General features: G+C 41.8%; 1 protein-coding gene across 1 annotated transcript in view; it reads left to right on the top strand.

The window, feature by feature from the left end:
* The window catches only part of LOC126481415 (FAD-dependent oxidoreductase domain-containing protein 1-like), a 104,671-nt gene that overhangs the window by 51,961 nt on the left and 34,277 nt on the right, over nt 1–18,433 (top strand). Inside the window, exon 8 of the mRNA XM_050105154.1 lies at nt 14,081–14,195. Coding sequence (XP_049961111.1) covers nt 14,081–14,195 — 115 coding nt within the window. The remainder of the gene's footprint in view (nt 1–14,080; nt 14,196–18,433) is intronic.

The raw sequence follows: 18,433 nt of genomic DNA, 5'->3' as shown, positions 1-18,433 counted from the left end.
TTCTGCATTTGTATAAAGACTATTTTACCATTCATGTTGAAGGGCAGTGCTTAAGTATTTGGTGAGTAATGATATGGTGAAATAATAACATTTAACACCATTTTGTTGTAAAGATATACTTTCTTGACTTTGTGATCACAAAATGTAACAACACAGAACAAAGCTAGACCTTAAGTGAGTTCAAAGATCATCATAAAGAGAGGTCACACTGGTTGATGTATTGAAACGCCACAAGTACATCAAATAATCATATGTGGAGTCCGTTCACTGAGAACCCAGTATTATAATGTAGTGTTTATAATTTGATTGGGGGTCACCTGATACATTTTAGAATTAATATGGAGATTAATATGCCATTAAGTTACCTGTAGGCGTTTCGCCCTTGTCTGCATTACTCAGTGGGTAGCTGATTACAGGTATCTGACTAGTCCTTTTATTAATTCAGCTGCAGATTTCAGCCAGAAAAATGAATGACTGTAAGCAGTAATTTATTTACATAAAAATTACAATGTGAACAATTTTCTGATCTCTTTAAGTGTCACATATAAAAAACTGTATTATTCCAGATTAAATCTAGTGAAGATGCCGTAACGTAAAAAGCAGAACACATCTGGAACATAAATAAATGTAGACATCAGAGAGGAAAAGTATATACTTACTTGCTATGGATAATTGTGACACCAAAAACTTATTACGTCTGACTAGTGATCATTTTTCAGCATGGATCCACCTGCTACATAGGCACTTCAGAAAGTAAGCTGCTAATGTCATCCCACACTAACATCATTGCATAACAGGAGTATCACATTGCCAGAAGAGAGTACATGGTCCAGGTTTCCTGCATACATGGTTCTGCTGCAGCATGGACAACATGTGCATCCCACTGTTTGAATGAAATGATGTGGATACTGGAAACATATTCCAAAGTAGAAGTATGTGGAGCAGTACAGTTCTTGTGGTCAAAGTGTCAAAATTGCACACAAATTCACTGTGAAATTCTGAGGATATATAGACCAAATGAACATCATGTCCAAAGAAATAGCGCCAACAATTTGACCAAGGCCATGATTGATGCTGGTAAGTAAGGAGGGCCATTGACATTGACCACAGACGGCAATGTCCAGGCAGTCAAGAAACTGATTTGAAGCAGTCACAGATTAAGTATCCCAGACATGGCTCAGGAGATAGGCATCTCAATAGGCAGCGCTTACTTCATCATCTGAGATCGTCTCCAATAATGGAAATTGTGCCCATGCTGGGTTCAACAATCACTGCCGCCTGCACATAGAGGTGCAGATTTTAAGGTGCCTCTGTAGAACTTCTTGAACAGTACTCCACAGAAACCAATGATTTCTTAAGCCGAGTCATTACAAGCAGTGCAACTATGAGAGCATTTCTGGAATGGAGACAGACCTTGCTTCTGCGGAAGAAATCCAAAGTTGCACCATCAGCAGGGAAGGTCATGGCCACAGTTTTCTTCATCCGTGAAGGAGTTGTGTGCACAGAGATTATAGCAAAGGGCACAGTCATTAATACCAATTTAATCTGTGTAACACCAACACCACTGTGCAGTGCCATAAAGAACAAGATGCAGGGTTGACTAAGCAAAGCCATTGTTCTCTTGCATCACAATGCAATCCATGGCAGTCACAACACAGGCATCAACATTTACAATGAGGGTTTGGAAACATCTGTGAAACAGTCAAAGTTTGGCTTCAGATTTCCTTGTTTTCAGCAAGCTGAAAGAACATTAGGATGAAAAGAGATTTTCTAACAAAAAGGGCATTCATACAGCAGTTCTTGAATGACCATGTGACCTAGGTTTTCTGTCATCTATCAACTGAATATTTGCTATAATGTTCTAACTGTTGTTTACAGAGACTTGGTGAATACACTGAAAACCAGTGTCACCTTGAAGTGCAGTGCAGCATTCAATAACAGCTACTTGGCCGACCATAGTAATGTTTAACTTACACTCCTGGAAATGGAAAAAAGAACACATTGACACCGGTGTGTCAGACCCACCATACTTGCTCCGGACACTGCGAGAGGGCTGTACAAGCAATGATCACACGCACGGCACAGCGGACACACCAGGAACCGCGGTGTTGGCCGTCGAATGGCGCTAGCTGCGCAGCATTTGTGCACCGCCGCCGTCAGTGTCAGCCAGTTTGCCGTGGCATACGGAGCTCCATCGCAGTCTTTAACACTGGTAGCATGCCGTGACAGCGTGGACGTGAACCGTATGTGCAGTTGACGGACTTTGAGCGAGGGCGTATAGTGGGCATGCGGGAGGCCGGGTGGACGTACCGCCGAATTGCTCAACATGTGGGGCGTGAGGTCTCCACAGTACATCGATGTTGTCGCCAGTGGTCGGCGGAAGGTGCACGTGCCCGTCGACCTGGGACCGGACCGCAGCGACGCACGGATGCACGCCAAGACCGTAGGATACTACGCAGTGGCGTAGGGGACCGCACCGCCACTTCCCAGCAAATTAGGGACACTGTTGCTCCTGGGGTATCGGCGAGGACCATTCGCAACCGTCTCCATGAAGCTGGGCTACGGTCCCGCACACCGTTAGGCCGTCTTCCGCTCACGCCCCAACATCGTGCAGCCCGCCTCCAGTGGTGTCGCGACAGGCGTGAATGAAGGGACGAATGGAGACGTGTCGTCTTCAGCGATGAGAGTCGCTTCTGCCTTGGTGCCAATGATGGTCGTATGCGTGTTTGGCGCCGTGCAGGTGAGCGCCACAATCAGGACTGCACACGACCGAAGCACACAGGGCCAACACCCGGCATTATGATGTGGGGAGCGATCTCCTACACTGGCCGTACACCACTGGTGATTGTCGAGGGGACACTGAATAGTGCACGGTACATCCAAACCGTCATCGAACCCATCGTTCTACCATTCCTAGACCGGCAAGGGAACTTGCTGTTCCAACAGGACAATGCACATCCGCATGTATCCCGTGCCACCCAACGTGCTCTAGAAGGTGTAAGTCAACTACCCTGGCCAGCAAGATCTCCGGATCTGTCCCCCATTGAGCATGTTTGGGACTGGATGAAGCGTCGTCTCACGCGGTCTGCACGTCCAGCACGAACGCTGGTCCAACTGAGGCGCCAGGTGGAAATGGCATGGCAAGCCGTTCCACAGGACTACATCCAGCATCTCTACGATCGTCTCCATGGGAGAATAGCAGCCTGCATTGCTGCGAAAGGTGGATATACACTGTACTAGTGCCGACATTGTACATGCACTGTTGCCTGTGTCTATGTGCCTGTGGTTCTGTCAGTGTGATAATGTGATGTATCTGACCCCAGGAATGTGTCAATAAAGTTTCCCCTTCCTGGGACAATGAATTCACGGTGTTCTTATTTCAATTTCCAGGAGTGTACTTTTGAAGTCTCCTGTACATAGTGCAGTCACAGGCATGAAACCATTAAAGCTGATGCTAACTTATTGCCCTTTAAATGTAGTAAGAATACCAGTAATCACCCAAAGAAACATTAGATTATTCTGTAAAACTTTCATTTTATCTATTCCAAAATTCTGATGCACTGATATTTGATTGGAATCATGATTATTTTTCGTACGATCGAGATGCTGTAGAGGGTGTTCATATTGCTCATCAGAAGTTAATCAGGTCACTGTATACTGACAGGTCACATTAGTAGCTGGTTTTAATCCCCAATCTACAAAGTTTTAGAAAAGCAGTATTACAGAAGTTATTTAATATACAGAATAAAATAAAAAGTCATGCATTATCTGATTTATTTTGGTTGGTTTCACTTGTCAGATTTGAGCATCCTCAGATCCGTTGTCCTCATGGCAACATGTTACAAGATAAAAGCATTGCTTGGCACCACACAAAGCATATTCAAGATGGTGCTTTTTTAACTTGTAATATCTTGTCACTAGTGCAATGAAAATCTGAAGATGCTCATGTCAGGCAGGTGAAACCGATCAAAATAAATCAAATAATATGTGACTTGTCTGTGTCCTGTACATTAATTACAACGGTCACTATGTCCCTCATAGGTAAAGCCGTGTGTTTTCTAAGTTTGCCCAACCATATAGATTTAGCTTTCCAGTGTTTCCTAAAATTGCTTCAAGCAAACACCAGATGCTTCCTTTGGAAAGGACATGACCAAAATCATTTCCTAATCCAAATTTATGCTCTGTTGTAATGATGTCATCATTAATGGGAAGTTAAACCCTAGTCTATCTTATTTGCTTAAAATATCTTGTACTAGGAGAGAGGGCACTGCCATACTCAGATGTCCAACAGATTTAATGTGCTGTATTAGCACTCATATATTAATATGGAAATAAGCAAACCAACTCAAATTACTAACCTGTTTCACTGCTTTCAGTATTTTCAAACATTTATGAGGCTTAAAATAGAATACACACTCATTTATATGAATAGAACTTATTAACGTCATCTTAGTGTGGTTTACATAAATGATTGTTTATAGAGAGAGTCTTCCGAGATCCTCATTGATCGCTGAACATGCCTGTGTCTACTACACAGCTATCACTTTGTCTTAGTTTCCCAAAGACTCACAACGACGAATTGCAAACAAGAAGATCAGTTCAGTATGATTTGATGTTCAGAGTATTTCTCATGTTATTGACCTTGAGACATGGGTTTTTTCTTATTTTACATTTTTTTGCTCCTTGTCATACGGAATTATCTTTTCTGTGGACTACTACTTGTCTGGTTTTCAGACTGGAGTTATGGACTCTGATATGAATGTATTTGAAAAGCTCTCACCTATTATAAACTGAGAAATTGGGAATATCTACCAATTCAAGAGAAAATTAAAACACCTATCTCATTAGCCACTCCTACTACTTATCTGGAGTTAAGCATTGAAATGTTTATCAGCTACATCTTAGTAGCAGTTTTCCTTGTAAAACTGTACAATAGGTAGTAATTTACTGTTAAGAGGCCTCTATTTTTACAATAGTAGGCAACTATTTTATTTGAAAAACTTCAACATAATCAAGTGACTGTTAACATAAATACTTAAAAGAAAAGGAGACCACTCACCAAATAGCAGAATCGTTGATTGATTGACAGGCACACACAAAATAGAAAGGAAACTTGCTAGCCTTCAGAATAAACCTTTTCAGTTCAGAGAACAATTACACACATGTACATGGTGGATTAATGTGGTGTGGGAGTTGTGTTTGGCGGAGTGGTTAGAGGAGAGAGATGTGGGAGACAGAATGAGAAGTTGGGGGTGGGTAGCTGGCAGCTTGGAGGGAGGCAGCAGGTTTGCTGTGTAGGGATGCAGGAGGGAGGGGTGGCAGTTGCATGTGATAAACTGATACTGGGACTGGTAGAGTGCAGCACACAATGAAGGTGGGAACAGGTGACAGGACTCAGGAGGGTGGCTTAATGGAAGTTGAGACCAGGAGGGTTATGAGAGCAAAGGATGTGTTGGAAAGATAATTCCCATCTGTATAGTTCAGAAGTCTGGTGGTGGAGGGAAGGGTCCAGATGGCCCAGGTTGTGAAGCAGCCATTGATTTCTAATATGTTGTACTGCACAACTAGTACCCTCTGAATCCTTGCTCCACCACCAGCATTTCTGATTTATGCAGACGAGACTTATCCTTGGAACACATCTTTAACTCCCATAATCCTCCTGGCCTCATGTTTCTATCCCCACAACCTACACTCCAGTTTCCTCTTCTTTTTTTTGTTAGCTGCTCCCAACGCACATCACGGTCATTGGATGTTGCTCCCCACTGGCTCTGGTACATGTCATATGCCTAGCCCATGTACCTGCCACCTTTCCCTTCCACATTCCTTGCTAGCAAACCTGTTGCCCCCCTCCAATCCACTAGCAACCCATCCCAGTCCCTCTATGCATTGTGCTGCTCCTCTCCCCACTCCATCCACCAACACTGTCCCAACCCTGCCCCCCAGCACAATTCCTACCCCACACTAGTCCACATGCTGAAATGTAATCCTGGCATTGTATGTCCATCAGGCGCAGGATAAGGTAAGGTGTGTGTGTGTGTGTGTGTGTGTGTGTGTGTGTGTGTGTGTATGTGTGTGTGTGTGCTCTAGATTGGCAAAGGATTTATTTCAAAAGCTAGAAAGTTTTATTTCTCATTTCTGTTTGCCAGTCGACAACCCAACGCTTCTGCTATTCAGTGAGTAGTCTCCTTTACTCCTAATGTATTTACATTCTGTCAGAACTTTCCTTATTATCTATATCGGCAAGTATCCATTGAGCTGCTATTGGAGATAAACAGTGCCTACTTAATATAAATAACTGAATAATAGAGTTTTTTCAAAATTGCAGCTTTCCTTCTGTTTTATTAGGTTGCATTTAGCTTACATAAGGACAAATAACATAATGCACTAGTTTATCGTCAATACAGTGTACAGATTAATTTTCCAAAAATTATGTATACATTGACTTGTGTTCCACATGCATGAATGTTCTCCTTCTTGTTGGAGTTCGCGGAACAGATGAATTAATTAATTAATTTGACCACTGTTGTGTTTTTTCAAAAAGCGATGAAAATATGAATACTGCAGAATTTATAATCTGAGATTTCTGTTCTGCCTTCTTCAAGTCCAGGGAGTCCCATTAATACATATGTAAGATTAGTGTTCAGTGCCCAAAACAGTGTAACAATATTTCACATTGTGTTTCACTGATTAAAGTAGCAGTTTTGACTATGTATGATGCAGTGGTTAAGACACTGCACGTACTCTTATTCAAATGTGGTGAGCTTCAAATACATGTCTAGACATCCAGACTTAGATTTTCCGTGAGTTTCCTAAATCCTATAAGACAGATGCAGAGATGTTTTCTTGAGAAGCCCATGGCCAAGTTCCTTCCTTGTCTTTGTTTGAGTGGGCCTTGTGCACAGCCTCTAATGACCTCAACATTGAACGTATGTTAAACTCCGATCTTCCTTTGCTTTTAATTTGATGATCCATCATACTGCATGCATCCCTTTATGAAAGAGAATGTATGTGGAATGAGTCATGGTATTCATTAACAAAGAGCAGCAGCTGCTGGACACACACACACACACACACACACACACACACACACACACACACACACACATGCGCGCACGCCCACACACACACACACACACACACACACACACTGTTTTGATGGCGGGTCAGGAGGGGAGCGAGTTAACTTAGGTGTAGGCCAGGAAGCTTACAGGAGTGAAGGATGTGCTGTAAGGATAACTCCCACCTGCGCATCTCAGAAAAGTTGATGGTGGTGGGGAGGATCTAAATGGCATGGATTGTGAAGCAGCCATTGAAATAAATCTCACATGTTGTGGTCTGCTGCATGTTGTGCCACTGGATGATCCATCTTGTTTTTGACAACAGTTTGACAGTGGCCATTCATTCTAGTTGACAGCTGGTTGGTTGTGATACCAATGTAAAATGCTGTGCAGTGGTTGCTGCACAACTGGTATATAACATGGGGCTGCTTTCGCAGGTGACTTATCGTCTGATGGGCTAGGATAGGCCTGTGATGGGACTGGAGGAGGTGGTGCTGGTTGGGTGGATTGGACAGGTCTTGTATCTAAGTCTTCCACAGGGGTATGATCCCTGTGGCAGTGGATTGCATGTGGGAGTGGTATACAGATGGACTAGGATGTTGTGGAGGTTGGATGGGTGGCAGAACACCACTTTGAGAGGGGTTGGTTCTTGGGATGGAAGTGAGGACCAGGTGAGTGTGAGGATAAGACACAGGAAATCTGTTTGTGAATTAGTTCTGGAGGGTATTGCCTGTCTGTAAAGGCCTTTGTGAGGCCTTCAGCATACTGGGTGAGGGAGTTCTCATCACTGCAGTTGCATATTCCACAGGAGGCTAGGTTGTATGGGAGGAATTTTATGGTGTGGAAGGCATGTGAGCTGTCAAAGTGCAGGCACTGTTGGTGATTGGTGGGTATGATGCGGACCAAGGTGTGGATGGAGCCATCCAAGAGCAGGAGATTGACATCTAGGAAAGGTGGCATGATGGATGGAGGAGGACCAGGTGAAGAGGTGAAGTAGTTATGGGTTAGGATGTAGCTGGCTAGGAGTATGAGGAGTGAAGTGGTGGATTTGAAATCTGCACGGCATAGGGAGAGGTAGTGTTCAATCGCAGCAAGGACATGGACATAAGCGATGTTGGTGTATGAAGAGGTTGAATCAACAGTGACGAGTAGGGATCTGGGAGGTAGGTGTGTGGGGTTGGTGGAGAGCCAGTGCAGGAAGTAGTTTGTATCTTTAATGTGGGAGGCTAGATTTTGGTCAATTGCTTGGAGATGTTGATCAACAAGGACCGAGATTCTTTCGGTGGGTGCACTTTAACCAGCCACATGGTATGCCCAGGACTGTTAGGTTAATGGATTTTGGGGAGCATGTAGAAGAAGGATGTGCGGGCTGTTGTTGGGGTGAGTAGGTAGATGGATTCAGGGGAGAGGTTCTGGGAAGGGCCTAAGGATTTCAGGAGGGACTATAGGTCATGTTGGACTTCTGGCAGAGCTTATTGATGGAAGTGTTGGATAACTGATGGAGGCCCTCTGCCTGGTAGTCACTTTGTTTTATCACAGCAGTGGTGAAACCTTTGACTGCCGAGGTATGATCAGGTCAGGATCCATTTTTAGGTTGTGTAAGACAGTCCTTTCTTCTGTTGATGGGTTGTTGTTCTTAGGGAGGGACCTGGGGAAGGATGGTGAGGCCAGGTTGGAAATTAGGAATTCCTGGAAGGTGACCAGGGGATGGTTGTGTGGAAGGGTCATGGTTGGATGGTGGTATGAACTAGGACAGGCAGGGTTCGATGTTGGGATTGGATTGGCTTCTGTTGAACAGGTTGGTGGCAAAGAAGTGTTTCCGCTGTAGGGGATGGGAGGAGGAGAGTAGATCTGTCACGAGTCCAGCATGGTTAAACCTGGGAATAAGGCTGAATATGAGTCCTTTGTGTAGGAATGAAACTTCTGTGGGACTGAGAATTTTGGTGGAGAGGTTAAAAAACAGTGATTGTTTCGGCACTGGATTTTGTGGAGTGTTTGTAGGGTTTTTTTGGTGGATGTGATAGGTTGGAAAGGTCAGCTTGGCGGGGCTGGGTGCTGTGAGGGGTTGGCGAGCAGGAACACCTAAAACTGAGGTAACTCACTATCTGCCTCCCCCCCCCCCTCTCCCCCAACCAGCTGAACAGTCTCTCTCTCTCTCTCTCTCTCTCTCTCTCTCTCTCTCTCTCTCTCCCTGCCCGCTCCCTCTCTTCATGCCTCACCTCACTCCACCCCAAACCATACCCCCACCCCGAACTCCAGTACAGTCACGGTGAGCCAGTAAAGAGCTGGCGGTCGACTGAGCACAGTTTAGGGAGACAAGCTCATGCCTGTGTGTGTGTGTGTGTGTGTGTGTGTGTGTGTTTTCTTACAGTTGAAAAAAGGTAGTGCATTCCGAAAGCTAGGTAAATTCTGTACCTTTTGTTTATGTACCTATCAATGATGCAGCGCTTTGCCTTTTTGGTGAGTCATCTCCTTTGCTTCTAAATAATTTGTAACTATTAGTAAACTGCTATATATTATATGCCTTTTCTGGTCCTAAATTTAAATTGTGAGGTGATCCATTGCTTTGTAGTTATGTTAAATATGTTCTGTTTACCTCCTATAGCTAGCTTAACCCATTTGCGGCTGCTAAGGTTGAGCGTACAACCTGCCTGACTGACTAAAGGGGGCAAAAGTTTTATGCACGTTGCTGGCGAGCGGCAGTCCTAGGACTGTTGCAGTCTTTGTCCACTGCCGGCTAGTCACACATTCCAGTGTGCATAGATCCTCTTGTCAGTAATGTTCTTTATAAAAGCAGTATCACACTGCACAGTTACAGTGGTTGCAGTTTTGGATCTCCATAAAAACGAACTTCAAAATTAATTCAAGCTTTCTGTTATAAGTTTACCTTGGGTCGAGAAAAAGTTAGTGTAGAAAAATAAGAATCTTTCTGTTTGTGATAGTAAAATTCTGCAACTTGTGACTTACTGTAGCAATAGATATGCCTGTAACCTATTAAAATGTCATTAATATCAGAATAATATGTTCCAAGATAATGTTTTAAACTGAACAGTTCCTAATGAAGATGCCCAATAGGCAGACTGTCATCTGTTTTGCATGGCAGCAAGTGTTACTGAGAATCGACACATATTTTGCTACAGTATTTACCTTTTTAAACATCTGACATGTCAGCTCATTAGGAGAACTCATGCCCTTTCACGTTATATACATTTGTATCATGTGTACTTTGTAGATCAGGAAATCAAATTACAGATACTTGGCCGTGTGTATTGATGCCACTTGTCTTGTGTATGGTAGGAAATCATACATGTTTGCTCATACCTGTGAAAGTTCATTTTACTATGTGTTATTTACCGGTGTTTAATACTCCAACAGTCTTATATTATCCCATAGGAAAAAATCCATAGGAATGAGATCCAGTGATCGCACTTGCAATGGTATACAACCTCCCCTTCCAATCCATTGACAAGGATATCTGTTGCTCAGGTGCCCATGGGTGTAAAGATTAAAGTGCGATGGTACACCATAAAGTTGAAGCTGCATCCTCTCACGGACATCAGGCATACAGTCTCCAACAGATCTGTCAACACATCTCAAATGAACACTAGATAACATGCACCATTCAAGTGGGCTAGTAGAAAGTAAAGTCATGTTAGTAGATCTTCTACTGTTCCAGTCTTCAGATTGATAGAGAATTATCTTATGGTCTGAGATGAAAGGACTTCTGTCACTCTGAACATGGCTGTTGCAGCATTTGAAGACAGTATCATGTTTGAAAGAGGTCTCATCTATAAACAGTACAAACTGAATGAACACTGCAGTAGTGTTCTGGAAAATTTTGTGATAGAAATAAACCCTGAGTTCCAAGTTATTTGGCCCATTTGCTTGCACGTGTTGTTTGTGATAAAGATGTAACTGTTACTCCAGCAGTGCTCTTCACTCTGTGTTATTTGTAATATACATTTTATGATCAAGTGAAATGGTGCTGCCATTATAATAACTTCTCATCGAGTTCTCGTGTCACTTGTGTGATTCATGGTTTCAAACAATGGTTTAATATTGCCAGCCCTGAACCTAAAGCAACAATCATTGTCCTGTATACTTTCCATACATACTTGAAACTTCTTCAATTCATTATTATTAGTAAGGCCTTGAACTTAATGGTGAAGGAACATTTAAATGTAAACACCATTTTCACCATTTTAGGTCATCCTGTCTTCACATAAACGAATTTAGTCTGTATTCACTGTATGGAAACCATCAAATGAGACAGGAGTTGCTACCATGTCACAGTGATTGTCCAAGAATTTATTGATTTCACAGAATGGTCAAATAGATAGGAAAAGGGATGAGTATGGAGTAAAAGATAAGGAATTATGAAGTCGAGCTTGTAAAATAAGAAGAAACCTAAGGAAAAAGTAGCAAGAGGGGAAGAATATAGCTAAAATGCAAAAACTGGAGAAGTTGTAAAAACAAAATAAATAATAAAATAAACACTGGAAAATCCATGATGGATTATTGATAGTATTATGAAAAGGATATATTACTACTCACCACATAGTGGTGATGAGTCACAGACAGGCACAAACAAAAAGACTGCTTAAAAAGTAAGCTTTTGGCCTAAATACCTTCTTCTGAATTAGACAAAACACACACATGACTGTGAGCAACAGTACAGGGAGAAGCAATGTGGGTGGTGGGGTTAGGGAGGAGGCTGGGGTGGGGAGGGAGGAGGGGCTAGGGATAGCAGGGTAGGAGTGGGGGACAGTAACGTGCTGCTTATGGGAGCATACCAGGACAAGGTGCTCCCTGCGATATATCCTATGTTCCTGTAACCCTCCTGCTCTCAACCTTCATTAGTCATTGCCCTGCACCTATCTATCCCCTTCCCTGTTCCCATTCTAGCAGTACACAGCTTTCTATTCCACCAATGCACCCAGAGTCTTTTTACTTCTCTCCTTTTCCACCCTCCTCCTCCCTCTGACCCCCACCCCCATCCCTGCCATCCATCTAACCTCTCCACTGCACCTAGCTGCTCTACCCTTTTCCCACCTCATCCCTGCATACTTCTACAAGTAGCACTTTACTGTGCACCTTCCCTACTCAGCTATCCCTCTCCCTCATCGCACCAGCCTCCTTAGTCCCATGTGTATGAGTTGTGTGTGCATGAATGTGTGTATGTTGCCTAATTCAGAAGAACGTGTTTTAGCTAAAAGCTTACTTTTTAGCAATCTTTTTGTTGTGTTTGTCTGCAACTCAGCATCTCCACCATATGGTGAGTTGCAATCTATCCTTTTCATAATAGTGTCAAAGTTGTAAAAATGTTCTTGAGTAATAGAACCCAGTACGTTGTCCTCGATGGTGAGTGTTCATCGGGGGTGAGGGTATCATCTGGAGTGCCCCAGGGAAGTGTGGTAGGTCCACTGTTGTTTTCTGTCTACATAAATGATCTTTCGGATAGGGTGGATAGCAATGTGTGGCTGTTTGCTGATGATGCTGTGGTGTACGGGAAGGTGTTGTCTTTGAGTGACTGTAGGAGGATACAAGATGACTTGAACAGGATTTGTGATTGGTTTAAAGAATGGCAGCTAACTCTAAATATAGATAAATGTAAATTAATGCAGATGAATAGGAAAAAGAATCCTATAATGTTTGAATACTTCGTTAGTAGTGTAGCGCTTGACACAGACACATCGATAAAATATTTTGGCGTAACATTGCAGAGTGATATGAAGTGGGGCAAGCATGTAATGGCAGTTGTGGGGAAGGCGGATGGTCGTCTTCGGTTCGTTGGTAGAATTTTGGGAAGATGTGGTTCATCTGTGAAGGAGATCGCTTATAAAACACTAATATGACCTATTCTTGAGTACTGCTCGAGCGTTTGGGATCCCTATCAGGTCGGATTGAGGGAGGACATTGAAGCAATTCAGAGGCGGGCTGACGCAAGTGTTACGGAAATGCTTCAGGAACTCGGGTGGGAGTCTCTGGAGGAAAGGAGGCATTCTTTTCATGAATCGCTACTGAGGAAATTTAGAGATCCAGCATTTGAAGCTGACAGCAGTACAATTTTACTGCTGCCAACTTACATTTCGCAGAAAGACCACAAAGATAAGATAAGAGAGATTAGGGCTCGTACAGAGGCATATAGGCAGTCATTTTTCCCTCGTTCTGTTTGGGAGTGGAACAGGGAGAGAAGATGCTAGTTGTGGTATGAGGTACTCTCTGCCACGCACCGTATGGCGGATTGCGGAGTATGTATGTATATGTATATGTATGAATGAGTAGTAGAGAAACAGTAAATCCCAGCATAGAAGAGAGTGAGCATTTGTACAGAGCAAAAGAAGATTTACCTTAGTTTGAGAATAATTGGATGGTAGGCATCACTTATTTGTTAGAAATAGAGCATTTGTGAAACATGCAGAACAGGATGTATTGGTGTAATTGAGTAGGTTGTCAAGTTGGTGCTACATAATTTCAATTCCAACTCATATGACTAATTTATTTATTTATCATCATTTACTGTCATAAAGTTGGCATTTTTCATTTGTACAATAATAGAATATTGAAAATCTGGGTGGGAGACAAATAATGCTGTTAGTAAACACAGCCACTCGTCATTGTAAGGAAATGTTGAGAAGTTGATTGCCAAATAAACAAGAAGCTGAACATTATAATTAACTGAAATTCACAGTATATGCCTATTGACTGCTCCATAATGCTTCTGTGTGCTGAATTGTTGCATTTACATATTTTGTGTGTGTAATTTCTGTAAATCTTTGTATGCCTACTCTTTAAGTTGCACACAGATCAGATAAACACAGATCTGAACAATGAAATTTCTCAAGCATTTTTGTTTTAGTAAGTTGTTGAATAATTGTGTTAATAGGAAAGATACGTGAGTATCTGATGAATGTTTAAATTTATTGTCAAAAATTGTACTTTGGGTATCAACTTGAAGCTTGTTTTCATTACGTGGGAAAGGAAACTTATGACATAGAATAATAACTGATGTTTATTTACAGGTAAAAAATGCATGGGCTAGGTACTATGACACCAATGTAGTAGATGAAAATGGAATTGTTGGACCTCATCCATATTACCACAATCTTTATTTAGCAGCTGGATTTAGTGGCCATGGTAAGTAAATAATTAGAATAAATGCAAAAATCTTGCATTACTATTCTCGGTAACAGATAAATAAAATAACATTGTGTTGTAATAATTAGATAATACAAACCTTGACAAACACACAAAACATGAAACTCCAAAAAGTGATGTGGAGAGCAAAGAAAATGGATCCTACAGTGTTAATCCATCTATTCACATATTAATATAATGGAAGGAAACATTCCACGTGGGAAAAATTATATATAAAAACAAAGATGAGGTGACTTACCGAACAAAAGCGCTGGCAGGTCGATAGACACACAAACAAACACAAACATACACACAAAATTCAAGCTTTCGCAACAAACTGTTGCCTCATCAGGAAAGAGGGAAGGAGAGGGGAAGACGAAAGGAAGTGGGTTTTAAAGGAGAGGGTAAGGAGTCATTCCAATCCCGGGAGCGGAAAGACTTACCTTAGGGGGAAAAAAGGACAGGTATACACTCGCACACACGCACATATCCATCCACACATACAGACACAAGCAGACATATTTAAAGACCAGGCATGTTTGCGGAGGGAATGTAAATAAAACTTAATGGGGTCATTGTGGGGGTGTTGTGAGGGTGACATGGTATTAGAAGGTGGAAAGTGTAACATGAGGTGAAATGAAAATGAAAATAAAAATATATGGGGAGAGATAAAGGTGAACCGGAAAGAAACTGGAGATCTGGAATGAAAAAAGGCGAATAGGCGTTGGTTACAGCTGGGCTATGTTGGACTTGGGTTGGTAGACAACGATGTGCATAAAGGTTAGGTGGTTGTGTTGCCGCCAAAACACGTTAAAGGACGGAGAAATTCGGGAAAATTTCGAAAAAACTGCGTGTAGTATATTAAAAGGAGTGGTATTGTGGTGGCAGATTATGAAAATGAGGCTAACAATTGTCTGACGAAGAAATAATCGCGTTAAAACCTGTGGGAAGCGGCTAAAAATGATCAGTGGTGTGGGAAAAACGGAAATGGAAATGAAGCGAAAGTTATTGGAACTGGCCGAAATGGTTGTTTAAAAGGTGAAAGGAGCTGTTTGTGAACTAGAAACGGTGGATATTATAGCGGCGGTAGTGCTGAAAGCGGCAAAAAAATTTTTTTGGTTATGGTTTGGAAGTGGGTTACGTATTATTGAGTATATATATAGGCGGGATAAAATAGTATAGCAGATTACGGTAAAAAGGAGAAGGTGAATACAAAGTGAAACTACTGGCAAAAACAGAAAGAGGAAAATAAGACGACAGAAAAGATTTCGAAATGCAACAGTGACAATAACAAACGTAATTGTTGGATTCAAATTAATGATATCAATATAATGGAAGGAAACATTCCACGTGGGAAAAATTATATGTAAAAACAAAGATGAGGTGACTTACCGAACAAAAGCGCTGGCAGGTCGATAGACACACAAACAAACACAAACATACACACAAAATTCAAGCTTTCGCAACAAACTGTTGCCTCATCAGGAAAGAGGGAAGGAGAGGGGAAGACGAAAGGAAGTGGGTTTTAAAGGAGAGGGTAAGGAGTCATTCCAATCCCGGGAGCGGAAAGACTTACCTTAGGGGGAAAAAAGGACAGGTATACACTCGCACACACGCACATATCCATCCACACATACAGACACAAGCAGACATATTTAAATATGTCTGCTTGTGTCTGTATGTGTGGATGGATATCCATCCACACATACAGACACAAGCAGACATATTTAAATATGTCTGCTTGTGTCTGTATGTGTGGATGGATATGTGCGTGTGTGCGAGTGTATACCTGTCCTTTTTTCCCCCTAAGGTAAGTCTTTCCGCTCCCGGGATTGGAATGACTCCTTACCCTCTCCTTTAAAACCCACTTCCTTTCGTCTTCCCCTCTCCTTCCCTCTTTCCTGATGAGGCAACAGTTTGTTGCGAAAGCTTGAATTTTGTGTGTATGTTTGTGTTTGTTTGTGTGTCTATCGACCTGCCAGCGCTTTTGTTCGGTAAGTCACCTCATCTTTGTTTTTATATATAATTATTCACATATTAATTATGACACAAAAAATGATGGAGTGAAACCATTTATAACAATTTTTTCTTCTGAAGTTGCTTCGGTCAAGAAAACCACACTTTAGTTCCTCCTGTTGATTGTTGTATGCATGAAAAAGTTGCAGGTACGGAGATAAGTGTTGGTGGGAATTGAAGGGCCACTAATGTCACTGATTGATCTTGGTGGGGTGCTTTTCTGAGTGTATATTTTACGAAAGAATTGGTGTTCTTGTAAAAGCAGATTTTTTCATAAATCTCCAGGAGAGCAGTGGGTCTTATATAACTGGAAAAACTCAAGAACTTAGACCAGTGTTTGATAACAGTCAGAGGACAAATATATATTCTCTCTCTCTCTCTCTCTAACTCTGAGTACCAAAAGGAACTGGAACTCACCTTTATGCCATTTTGCTTGACTTATATAGAAAGCTCTTAATACAGCTTGCTGCTACCTAGTAGTAAAGAAAGAAAAACTTATAGATCATCAGACTAGCTATTTAATTAGCCTAAAGACATCTTGAGAATAAATTCTTTTACTGTTACTGAAATATACATTTTATTGATAGTGTGTGACAAGTTAAAACTGTGGCAGACCAAGAGTAAAACTTGGGTCTCTACTTCTGTGGATAGTGTGCTGTTAATTACAGGTGTGCTATTAATTATGAGGGCTGTTCAGAAAGTATACGACTTTTATTTATAAAATCTATCTCTATTCAGATGCAGTTCTTTGACACTAATCACCTTCAGAGCAGTCCCCTTCAGCTTCTACAAACCTCTCCCATTGTTACTGCCACTGCTAGAAGAATTGCTGGAAAGCCTCTTTCAGTATGGTGTGCAACAGCTCTATCAAATTCTGCATAATGTCTTCCCTGTTCTGAAATCTGCATCCTTTCAGAGTCTTTTTCAGTTTATGGAAAAGCCAGATGTCACTTGGTGCTAGGTCTGGGAATAGAGAGGCTGACAAATCACAGCCATCTTGTGTGTGGCCAAAAACCTCTGATTAAATGAGAACAATGAGTGGGTGCGTTATTGTGGTTGAGGTGCCAACTACCACTGCCACAAGTCCTGCCAATTTCCTCTTACTGCTTCATGAAGCTGACACACAACCTCTTGGTAGTACCCCTTATTGACATTGGTACCTTATGGGGCATACTAGTGATGGATACGCCATTGGAGTAAGAAAGGATTGTCAGCTTGACTTTCACATTGCTGTGGACCTGTCTCCCTTTTTTGGATCTCGAGGATGATAGATGCTTCCATTGTGATGACTGGAACTCTGCTTCTGGGCCACTCCCAAAAAAACAGGACTCTAGCACCAACGATCACTGTGTTAAGAAAGTTGGGATTACTGTCCACAGTATCCAGCATGTCCTGTGCGATCTCAGATTAAAGTTGTTCTACTCAGTCGTTAGCAGCTTTGGCACAAATTTTGCTGAGATCCTCCTGAGATTCAAATGTTCTGTTAAAGTGGAATGGGTAGTATACTAATTTTAACCTCATCTGCAAGTTCTTTGATCATGATTCTTATGTCATGTGTCACCAGGGTCCTCACATGATCAAAGACAGCCTCATTTGCAGATGTCGAGGACCTACCTAAATGTGCTTCACTCTTCACTGATGAGCAGCCATCTTTGACGCAAGAATCACCAAGCTTAAAACAAAATTTGATGCAATAACATTGTTCCACATTTTCTGCCATTTTGCCCGCACACAATCCAGTCACTACCATATACATGTGCTCATTTGTCAAAGGCTAGCCAGTAACTGGTTGTTTAATCCATGTTTGAATGTTAATCTATCTAAAACCTACAGAAGCAGAAATTTCTGAAGGAACGATATGTCTAACAGACATTTATGACCAGGAGACTCACTAGAGTCATAAATGAGATTTTAATTAGCAAGAAACTAAACACTTGTTTGAAACTGTATATAAGTTAACACATGCAGTGCATAGTCATATTTCTCAAAATAGTAGTTTATGTATTGTATGTTCTTAACTTATTTACTATCAAATTGCAAAAGGGGACTACGTACATGTACGTGTACCTGTACATCACCATCTACATACAAACTCTGCGAGCACCATATGGTGCATGGCAGACGGTACCTTGTATCACTACTGGTCATTTTGTTTCCTGTTTCACTCACAAATAAAGAGAAGGAAAAATAATTGTCTGTATACTTCCATATGACTCCTAATT

Source organism: Schistocerca serialis, chromosome 5, assembly GCF_023864345.2.
Source record: "Schistocerca serialis cubense isolate TAMUIC-IGC-003099 chromosome 5, iqSchSeri2.2, whole genome shotgun sequence".
Taxonomy (NCBI): Eukaryota; Metazoa; Arthropoda; class Insecta; order Orthoptera; family Acrididae; genus Schistocerca; species Schistocerca serialis.
This window is presented reverse-complemented; position numbering and strand designations above follow the sequence as displayed.